Below are 12,187 nucleotides of genomic sequence, written 5' to 3' on the forward strand. Positions count from 1 at the left end.
GTGTGCAGTTGTTCTAACATCCAAAGCAAAAAGTTATATCGTAAGCTTGTTATCTCAGAGCTACATGCATGCAAATACTGGCTAGCAGCTAGTTTTGTTGTACATAGGGAAGTAAGGAAGTGAAACTCAAGTGCACAATTAGTACAAAATAAGTATATCAAAAGCTGTTCAAGAGCAGGGTAAAGCTCAAGACACTTTTAAAGCACTACAAACACAATGAATCATAAACAATTTACCATTAAAATGTTTTATTGCTATTTTTTAATTATAACTGTCAACTTATGTCTTATATCAGTAGAGAAACACTGACTGACCAACAAATTTTGCCTGACCATAAATTTGTTTGCATAAATTATTGACATCGCTTGCAATCACTAAATAGCTTTGGTATCAAAACTTAAAATACCAATATATTTAAACAAACTAGATTAAATAGTCCAATGTCAACGAAAGTAACTTGAACTATCTGTCATTCCACATGACTTGTACCTGAGCTGATACAACATAGGACATCCTTCCACATTGACAGCTTGTAGCCCCAGGTGCAGGATAAACATTCAGCCAATAACATGTTTTTAAATTTGCATTTTCTGTATTTTTATGTTACTAAAAAATGGATTGATAAACTTGCTATATTTGTATAAAACACACATTCAATAGCGTGATGTTCACAATACCTGTTGAATCAATCTTACATTGAGTCAATGATTCATTGTACATACATGTATTATTACTGTCCAGTTTGTTGTAGCTTTAATATTAAGATACTACATTGATGCAATGACAAGTTATAGAAAAGGAATGCACCAGAAAAACAATGATCCCCCTGCAGGAACAGTAATCTCCTGTTTGATATAGTGACAGAATGTTCTTCCCATTAACCCATTTATGCCTATCGTCTAGAAAAAAGGCCTTGGCTAACAGCATGATGCCGCATCTCATCTGGGTCTGCGCTGTCTGCTTAAAGGAATTTCTGTAAGAAATACTCTAAATATAGAAATAAATATACTCGACATCCCTAATTTTGGAAATAAATTGATCCAATTTAGAAGAATGGGAAAGTCAACTAGGCATAAATGGGTTAAAGTGCTGGGCACCTCTAGAGCATCAGTTCAGTGTGAAACCCTGATTGTTCTTTTTTTTCTCATGTGTATTTTGAAAATGTTAAGACATGTTATTTATTAGAAAACATTCTAGTTCAGTTAAATACCTATCTAACAATAAACTATGCGTCTGTGATTTATTGTTGGTAATGTTTGTGTGCATTACTCTCACACTGTGATGGTCAGGTAAACAAATACCATCGTGCACAGTCATCATTATACAGTCAGAGTTTGTAGATACATGTATTCAGGGAATAAACATTCATATCCAATAGGGAGATAATAAAAGATTGCTAATAAACAACATGACAATGCAATATCAAAATGTAGATCCAAACTAAAGTTATTTAACAGAAATTGTTTCCTATATTTTTAAATTTATAACAGTGACAACAACCTTAATACTCCACATATAACAGTGACCACAACCTTAATACTCCACATATAACAGTGACCACAACCGTAATACTCCACATATAACAGTGACCACAACCTTAATACTCCACATATAACAGTGACCACAACCTTAATACTCCACATATAACAGTGACCACAACCTTAATACTCCACATATAACAGTGACCACAACCTTAATACTCCACATATAACAGTGACCACAACCTTAATACTCCATATATAACAGTGACCACAACCTTAATACTCCACATATAACAGTGACCACAACCTTAATACTCCACATATAACAGTGACCACAACCTTAATACTCCACATATAACAGTGACCACAACCTTAATACTCCACATATAACAATGACCACAACCTTAATACTCCACATATAACAGTGACCACAACCCTAATACTCCACATATAACAGTGACCACAACCTTAATACTCCACATATAACAATGACCACAACCTTAATACTCCACATGCAAAATGCATGTCTGAGCAAGGTCTACTTTTAAGCATGCTTTAACTTTAGTTTCATGAAGTTTTGATCATGTTAACAAAAGTTATCAACAGAGGACAACCTGTATGACACTTGTCGCCTGCGTACCCCAATCTAAAAACAATAAATTTAAACTTTACAAAAAAAAACTAGTTAAAAATATATATGGTCAGCAACTCAAAAAGGGTGCACAGTGCACTTTGTCATTACACCAATACTAACAAAACAACTGATTGTGTGCGTTTCTAAGATTCTCATTAAGAATGTTTTAACTTAGCCAGATATTCGTTAACCTTCATTAATTACCGTAATTACTGTAATTTTTTGGACCCTCCATATTTTTGGACACACCTGTTTTTAGCCAAAATAATTATTTTTTGTGACTTGGGCATACAATTTTCATTGATAAAAAATTACCATACATTTTCAGACAGTTTAGTTAACACATGCTTTTTTACCAGAATTCTGCCCTGTTGAAATTTAAATTGATTACACATTGATCATGGGTCTTTACCATAGGCCAAAAAAAAGCTCCGTTTCCGGTAGCCGGACCGTGTCTCTCAAATCGGCGCTGACCCTCAACTTTTTATTGGGGTCGCAAACAAAAAATTAATAATAAAAAATCGTTCATGTAAGATGTAATATCAAGCTAACAAAGCATATATATATACATGTACATATACTTCTTATTATAAGCTTTAGTAGCTTTCCATTCTAGTACCCCCCCCCCCCCTCCCCTCAAAAAAAATCCCTACCTACCGACCCTGTTTTTTTCCCAAGGGACCAGAAACAGACCTATTTCTTTTTTTGCCTTAAGGTAATTAAACCCTTTTAATATACAATTGCAGCAGCTGAAAGTGATATACTATACTATATTAGACTATATGGAGTTGTATTTTACAAGCCTGTGCTATAATTCATAGAAACAATTGATGTTATACACATGGCATACTGGTCCGATCATCACTGCAATATATGATGTTGCCAATTCTTTAATTATCTTATCCCTGTATTTTTTGTCTCTAAATTTCTGGCCACCTGTTATATCTAAATATTTTGTGTTTCTTAATTTCTGACAAACAAAAAAATTATGTCTGAAAACTTAGAGTAGTTATTGTAGTCCATGTCAAAACTATTCTCATTTGTCACAATTACAGACTATAAAACACAGTGCCAGCACTGTTTGCACTTACCTGTCAGGGCCCTCAATCTGTCAAATCCACGGGCGAAATTCGGCCGCATCCCCCCCCCTGAAAAGTATACTTTTTTCCCCTTTTTTTATATAGATAGATGTCTCATGATTATTATATCTCAATTCTATTTTAATTTAATCTTGTCAAACATACTAAATTATGAAATAAGCAATGAATATAGTGCAAACATGTACAAATGTAATAATTAGATAGTAAGTAAAAAATCCCCCCAAAAGGGAAAACGCCGCGAAAATTCCCCCTGCTATGGGTAGCGACCCGCTTCCCCTAAAATGGATTGAGGGCCCTGTCTGTACAATACTCATAGTAAACTGATGGGAATGTCTATGCCAAAAGAAAATATGATACAATTACTTTATATTAATAAATTAATAACAACAGTGCATCAAAAATAAAAGCTTATAAAAATAATGAAAACAATGTCAGTTATCACTAAAAATTATTTCATACAGGAAAGCATACACAACTAAATGTTCAAGGATACTTCTTAGGTGCTTTTCTTTCACTGGTGTTTCTTGTGTATTGATAGCTTTGTTGATTGCAACAGTCTGTGTAATAAAAAAGCAAACATTAAAACTTGCTCAAAATTAAACATGTACTGTCAAAATATGAGAAGCTTACATCAGTTAAATTATATTTTTCCTGTACACCAGACAAAATGTTTATTTCACTGCATCATTTTAGCATCCATAATTATTATTGGCGACTATATTCAGACATCCATATTTGTATGACTCTAAATACCCTTAAAGTCCTCGGTCATAGCTATATATATGGGCAGAATCGTAATAAGTTTTTATTGAGGATACATGTATCACTGAAAATCCGGTTGAAATCGGTTGAAAACAAACAATATAGCGATTTTTATTTTGGGTCGAGAATGGTAAAGAACGAAAACGACCTAATTAATATTCATGATTTGACGCGGTAATTTAAACCTAATCAAACAAAATATGAGGATAAATCGCATTTAGTGAAGAGAAGGTAAGAACAAATGCAAATACATCTGTTACAGACAGAAACTGAGTTGCAACGCTATGTTTTTGCTAAATCTATGTATCTTCTATATGCAAATAATGTTGAGCGAAAGCTAAATATTAATATAATTTGCATAACTTGAGACGCTTCAATGATTTTCGCCTATTGCATGTATTTATGATCATTTATAAATTTCTTTATTGATTCAAAACCGATTTTGACCAGGTTTTTGATGTCAACCCTGATAACAAATATATTTAAACAAATTTACGCAAAGTTTATTTCTGGTTGTACGATTTATATGCAAAACAACAATCCATTCCGCGAACAAGGACTTTACATGTATGCAATTTAAGACATCAAACAAAATAAATATCTTAATAAGTTATTTTCAAGCACTGTCTGATTTTTTCTTTATAACAATCAATTAAAACTGTAAAAAAATCAAATATTGGTAGAGGGCGAGTTTTAAGACATTAAATTACCAAAAATAAGTTTACACTGGCAGCAAGTGATGTTTACTTGTTTACTGACAGATTTGACAAGTAGGTCACCCTGGGTTGTTCATACAAAATTCAGAGCGTTCTAATAAACTACTTTTTTCAATCAAAAAGTCTAACAAGAGCTTTGGATCATATATTTGTTTCAAAATGTATCAAATGAGCCTTAATGTCTATACCATTTAAGTGTAAAAAAGCATCTGAAATCAAATGTGATGTCTCCTGAAGAATCCGATGATGAACTGTCAATCATACCTGATTTTTTTCGAAGTTTTCTCGTTCAATGTCTACATGCGTTTTTCCACGCTGGCTCATAACTTTTGAAAAGTGACGAGTTGACATTGTGAAGCTAAATCAAGTCTGTCTTTTAAATAATTGCCCACTATTTTATCGCATTTCAAAATATTTATTACTATCGGTTTGTTTTGTGAAGTGTTCTTGTGTGAGTTCTGTCCCTTGCTTTACGTGGTAAAAACATTAACGTTTCGTAACAAACGCTTTAGGTTACACGCCACTTTCTGATTGCGGTTCAATCGTAACACTTCGTCCATCTCCGGAGTCTCCTTAAAGCTGGTTTATAAAAAAAACCTGTTGAACCTAGAGTGATTGAGATTGCCATGATATTCTTAAACGCGCCTCTCACCTAGGCGACAAGGGTTCAATAATAACTACCCTCGGTGCATGTGAGCTAGGTTGTTGGTTGCCATACCGGAAAGATGGGGCTACATACTTGTACTCCGATTTCTTGGCAAATCTCAATACCACTAATATGATAATAGGTGCTACCTAATTTACGGACAAAAGCTTATTTGATAACCACGTGAAAAAAGCATCTGCCAAGCTTTAATATTTAATATCTCATAATTGCGTGCTTTTTTAGCCTCTGGAATTTAAAGCTGGTTCGGTGGCTGCGGCGTAGTAGATATGGTGTCCGCTTAGTGACTGGGGTCTCGGCATTGATCCCATTAGTGGAAGTGTTCTTTAGATAACCCTTAAGATGCCAAGTACTGATCCTACCCAGGAAACATGTTATTCCATCTCATGTCTCAAGTCAAAGTAAGCTGTTGATTCAATCATAAACTGATTTAACATAATCAAAATAATGTAATGTGTCAGATCAATTTTGATTGACAGGATTATCAATGTATAATTATGTGAACTGTAGGATATCTTACTTATTTTATTTTTTTGCAATTGAAATATTTCATTAATACCGGTATCTCCCAAGGTTACAGTTTTTTTGCAAACTATTGTCGCAGAGTTTTAATAAGATAAGGTTTCCACTAAAAACAAGCCATTTTGTAGTCATTCAAAAATCACAGTCTAAACTGCATACACTAAGTTTGTAGCTGTATGGTAAATATTTGAATGCAAACAAACATAAGGTTATATCATCCATATTTTTTTTTAATTTATACATTCTTTCAACACAAAAAACACACACATATATTTCAGTAATCATATGAGCTTATTGTCCCCCTCCAAAGGTGAAGGGATATTGTTTTGGCATTGTCCGTCCTTCCGGCACTTTTGTGTCCGGAGCCATATCTTGGAAGTGCTTTGATGGATTTCATTGAAACTTGGTAGGAGTATATATATATATACGGATAAGAGGATGATGCACACCAAATGACATTGTACACCATCTGTTTTTTAACGGAGTTATGGCCGTTTATATACATTCTGTGTAAATGCAGCATGTGGGGTATATGTAACGTCTGTGACAAAGCTCTAGTTTGGCGGGGGATATCAATTCAACGAATTTGCTTGTTTATATGCCAGTCTGTCTAGGCTTAGAAGAAGCATGTTAATTATGTTAGTATATTCAGTCCATAAAACTTATATGGTAATGCATTGCGATACAATATAAATAGTGAACACTTCACATCATTTATTTGCAAATAAAAGACTAGTAACAGAATCAGTAATGCTTAAACACCGTCATCAACTTACAAGAATATTTATGTATAATGTAGTTACAAAGTGATGTTATCTTTTGAAAAACTGTTGAATGAATTCCTTATGTATCATAATCCATTCAATGCATTATGAAAAACAAGAATAATACAGAATAGTATGCAGTTTATTCAAAACAATATATTAACATACAATTTTATAAATAAACAATGCTGGTTTTTTACTAGTGTATAAAATATTTATCATGGCACAACAACAATAAACAGCCAATTTATTGATTTATGATGCTAGTTGCTACTGTTTATTATTACACTGTCTTACTAAATGATCACAACGTCTACGTATGGAGTTCTTTTACCAACTTGTGGTAAGTTGTTTTATTGCAAGTTTAACATTTAGTTGCAGACACTGGTCGACATATAGGCTAAATTTGCCTCCGAACAATCGCTTTTCTTCAACATGTTAATTGCCTTCAAATCGTTAATTTAACAACCCATTGACAATGTTTTCACATACGTCTTTATAATGTGACAGCTGATTTTTGTTTACAGAGAGACAGATATAGACTCTACAAAGTTCTATAAAAGTCCACATTTGTTCCTTTGAAATTGAAGTAAACCTACAGAACCAATTAACAAGATCACCATGGCTAAAAACTTCATTCCATGGAAACTTTGATAGTTCAGGAATCCCCCCTTTGTTGATTTCTGGAAACCAACACTGTCAGTTTTGCTTAATAGAATGGCTTGTGTGATGTCCAGTGCTTGGCAGAACAGATTCTAAAAATGGAGAACCAACAGTGAGCACAAATCATTAAATTTGATGAATGATGCAGGCGTTTTGTTAAGTTTTTTGTTTAATTTTGAACAATCTGGAATATTGTGGTACGAAAATCCGACAGTGTTAGATTTAGGGGTTTTAGGCCTAATCTGTATATAGTGATATGTAACCTCGGCAAAGTGAGACGCAGCGAGCAATCGTGATACATCGGCTATCTCGGATTCCTCCGTAAGATTGATTTATGAAATAAATCGTCTGCTGATCCAGAGTGACGCAGCGAGGTGTAAACAAGTTTAAACTAAGCTAAAATACAAAACAGTCAAATCGCAATATCGATACATTTTGTAAATAAACTTGTTTCTGAAGGATTACAACCGCAACTTACCAGATTATTGCTAATGATCCAGGGCCCTCAATCTATCAAATCTGCCGCCGAATTTCGGCTGCGGTCCCCCACCTGAAAAGTATATTTTTTTCCCCCTAAAACTGATTTTTCCCCCCTAAGAAAAAGTATTAAAAAAATCAACAACAAAAAAACGTTGATATATAGTTGAAAATTGACTCCAATATATCACGGTCCGTTATATCGCTTTGTCCAATATAGTCCTAACGAAAAAGAAGTATTGTTTCCGGTTACCCGACGACCCTGTTTTTTAACCGCCGACTAAAAAGTTTTTTCTGTAATAAAATACGCATCCGAATTTAATGTCCGAATTTTACGCAACTGCGGAAAGCGTCTGGATCGTATAGAACTGTCATTTTTGTAAATGTTTTGTTTCATTGACATTTATTCTAATCAAAACATGCTTTATTCAAAATGCAGCCTTCAGTTTTCAAAGAATATTTATTTGTACAGTAATTTACAGATAAAGACAAAAGCTTTTTCTGTTAAAAATTCCGCGTCCGAATTTTATGTCCGAAATTTACGCAACTGCGGAAAGCGTCTGAATCGTTCAGAACTGCTATTTTTTTTAATGTTTTGTTTCATTGACATTTATTCTAGTCAATAAATGATTTTTCAAAATGCAGTCTTTAGTTTTAAAATAATATTTATTTGTACAATTATTTACAGAGAAAGACAATCTGCCCGGGGGGGGGGGGGGGGGGGGTAACTTCCCAAATGTTAGGGTAGGGGTTTCCCGCTGAGACTTCCGAAATGTGGCCCATTTTTATACCGCAACTCTGATAAAGTAGACCCATTTTGATACAAGATTTTTTTTAAAGCATACCCATTTGTAAACGATACCATTGAGAAAGTGGATCCATTTCAATACAAGAATTTTGATAAACTGGACCCATTTAAATACTTTAATTTGATAGAGTGGACACAGTCAAGTTTCTGCATTTTTCCCGTTACTGAAATTTACTGTTTGATACAAATTTATATACAAGAATGACAATTATCGTACCCATTTTGATACTGATACTTTCAAATCTATGCATTTATATACAAGCAAATTTCTGATTTCAATACCCATATCTATACTTAGATTCTCAAAACCATACCCATATATTTAATTACAGTCGAAAAACACACCCCATTAAATCGGCACACCCCTATATACCCGTATATAGGAAGTTACCCCCCCCCCCCCTCCCGGGACAATCTGGATCAAACATCTTCTTATTAAGAATTATATCTAAAAGTTAGTACTATGTCGTCATGCATTTCACACTGCTGATACCAGAAAATAATGACATTCTCATTGAGTTAAATATTCAATCAAGTGTTGTGGTAACATAAAAAAAGCCTACCTACCGACACATTTAAATTAGATTACTGTTATATAGTAAATAAATTGAATAAAAGTCCACCTGTTTGTCCTATAGACAGTCACATATAGAAATAAATGTTTATAACAGTTAAAAACAGTTGTTGTTGTTTTTATAAAAATTCACCCATTTACAAAAAATTCCCCCTCTCTAGGGCTGCGGACCCCTTCCCCCAAAGTAGTGTGAGGGCCCTGCTGATCACATGTAACACTCCTTTCTGAGAGCGAATGGATCAATTCTAGTGGGCGGAGCGATCATAGATAAGGCGTCATGTCAATTGTGTCATGAACTCTGACATGTGAACAGCACGTACATACTGTAGGGTGGCGCATTTGAAATACCGCGAGAATACCGATGCCGACAATAATATTTTAAATGACATTATTTTTAAACCAGCGTTTATTGATTTATGAGGCTAATAATAACAATAAGAAATCAAATATATCGAAGCGAATAGATTCCAAAGAAATCTGGATTTATGCAATACATTTAAGACGGGTTATATTACGGGAAAATATGTTGCCCAAAGTTATCGCGTTTTGTAGTAACCAGTCTGTGGAATATGACTTGTTGCCCGTTTCGGCTTAAGGCCGGGAAACAGGCAAACCGGAAGAAAAACAAAAAATTGCATTTTGGCGGTCAAAAACATATAATACAATAACAAAGAGTACGATTCGCTACTTTATAATTACTGCCATGACGTATTATTTCATGAGGAATGCATCTACGTGTCATATAGCGTTTGTCGAAGTGTCTATGTGCTCCAGCGCTCTATGATTTTCCATCGCGAAAATAGGTGACGGCAGGAACTATTTGACTTGATAGCCTATAACTAAGGTAATGTCTCTTTGTATTTCAGAAAAGTGATACAAATTAACGGTCAACGCCCGCTTCGCGGGCTTGCCCGTATAAAATTGAATATACTTCCGTAAAAAATTATTTAATATGTGGACATTGTAGCTATGATTAAGAATTTGTTCAAGCTTTCGCGAGTGTATTAAGTAAATTCGAAACTCTTAGGTTTCTCGAAAATGCAGCCTCAGCCGTGGAAGGACCCCATAATCTTCGAAATATACAGACAGGGGTTGGACTATCATATGATCCACAGAGGAATCACAAACGGTACTATAGCATTTTATATTAATATGGTAATTTTACATAGACTTGGACACACGTCCGCACACCCGCAAACACACACTCGCGCGCGCACACACACACACACACACACACACAAATAATATATATCTAGAGAGAGAGAGAGAGAGAAGTGAGAGCGCGAGCGAGCGAGAGAGCGAGAGAGAGAGAGAGACAGAGAGAGACAGAGAGACAGAGAGACAGAGGGACAGAGAGAGAGAGACAGAGAGAGATGGGTTAAGATTTATTTGTTAAAGCTTAGAACGCTATACTAATACAACATCCCCATAAACGTCGATTAACCAAACTTACATCAAAATACATCACGCTGCACACACGAATTGAGTCTACAATAAAGATTTAGGTGCATACATGTATTTGTATTTTTCTACCGGTTTTCATATTTGATGAGTCTATGTGCATACTTATTGTACAAATGTATTATGTTATATCTAACACACTAATACGCATTGAGTGATTTGCAAAACATCCATGTTTTATTACGAATACACACATATAACTTCTTTGTGAAATTTCCTTCCGAAAATCAAAACAAAATCCCAAACGGTCTCGTCATTATTTGATTGAAATGACGTATATGTTCAAGCATTGAAGTAAAAAATAGAAGAACATTATCGCGAAGGTCACTCAACCGACTATTAGTCGATACTGCATATGTAAATGGGTTGCATCCATGCATGGCTTTACCCATAAACGAACACACCATTCCAAGAAATATATTATTCAAACCCTGATTTTCATGGCATGCGTATAGAATACAAACGTTTTAATGATATTCTTGATAGATTGATTAGTTTGAAAATACATCAATACTTGTAACGAACCAAAAAAATATTGCAACTTGTTACGCCACATAGATATATAATAACTTTATTATTATACAAAATGGTTAATTGCAGATCACTTAAATAACTATAGAATCAAGAATCGCTTGATAAAGTATACAGCAACAATGTCAATATACTCATTCAAATCGAATGCATTCATACAAATATGAACCATTCTACGGAATCCGGATAGTACGGAATCCGGATAGTGCCATCTTTAATCTCGCACTTCTTTCATCAAGGGCGACACTAGGCACACGAAGCGATACTTAATATTTTTCTTGACAGTCGCGGCGACGCACAATATTTTTCCTGACAGTCGCGGCGACGCACGATTTTTTTATTGACAGTCGCGGCGACGCACGATATTTTTTTTCTTGACAGTCGCGGCGACGCACGATATATTTAACACGATATATCGCCCTTGTGTAGGTAGCCCAAAAGGCGATATATCGTGCGTCGCCGCGACTGTAAAAAAATATTGTGCGTCGCCGCGACTGTCAAGAAAAATATCGTGCGTCACCGGCACTGTCAAGAAAAATATCAAGTATCGCTTCTTGTGTCTAGTGTCGCGTTCAAAGGGCGACACTAGACACACGAAGCGATTCACGATATTTTGCGCGATAGTCGCGGCAACGCACGATATTTTATTTTTCAAATATCGCCCATATTATCCGAAACTCGTGTATCGCCTTTTGGGCTACCTACACAAGGGCAATATATAGTGTTAAATATATCGTGCGTCGCCGCGACTGTCAGGAAAACTACCAAGTATCGCCGCGACTGTCAAGAAAAATATCGTGCGTCGCCGCGACTGTCAAGAAACACATCAAGTATCGCTTCGTGTGTCTAGTGTCGCCCTTGATGAAAGAAGTGCGAGATTATAAATGGCACTATCCGGATTCCGTAGATTATCGACCTACTAAAGATTCCGCTTAGTAAAACACTATTTGACCCGAATGAAAATTTATTGATTTCGGCTTATAAATAGTCTTTCTAAAGAGTAAATAGATATTCAAGTATTGAACATAAG

General features: G+C 35.0%; 1 protein-coding gene across 4 annotated transcripts in view; it reads right to left on the reverse strand.

The window, feature by feature from the left end:
* LOC127843167 (huntingtin-interacting protein 1-like) overlaps positions 1-5,162 on the reverse strand; it is a 56,903-nt gene extending 51,741 nt beyond the window's left edge. For all 4 annotated transcript variants that reach the window (XM_052373050.1, XM_052373046.1, XM_052373036.1 and 1 more), the window contains exons 1-2: positions 4,958-5,162; positions 3,709-3,772 (exon numbers count right to left, since the gene is read on the reverse strand). In XM_052373050.1, the coding sequence (XP_052229010.1) occupies positions 3,709-3,772; positions 4,958-5,044 (151 nt within the window). In that variant the 5' untranslated portion in view covers positions 5,045-5,162. The remainder of the gene's footprint in view (positions 1-3,708; positions 3,773-4,957) is intronic.
* Positions 5,163-12,187: the final 7,025 nt, after the last annotated feature.

The sequence above is a fragment of the Dreissena polymorpha genome, chromosome 1 (genome assembly GCF_020536995.1).
Source record: "Dreissena polymorpha isolate Duluth1 chromosome 1, UMN_Dpol_1.0, whole genome shotgun sequence".
In the NCBI taxonomy this organism is placed as follows: domain Eukaryota; kingdom Metazoa; phylum Mollusca; class Bivalvia; order Myida; family Dreissenidae; genus Dreissena; species Dreissena polymorpha.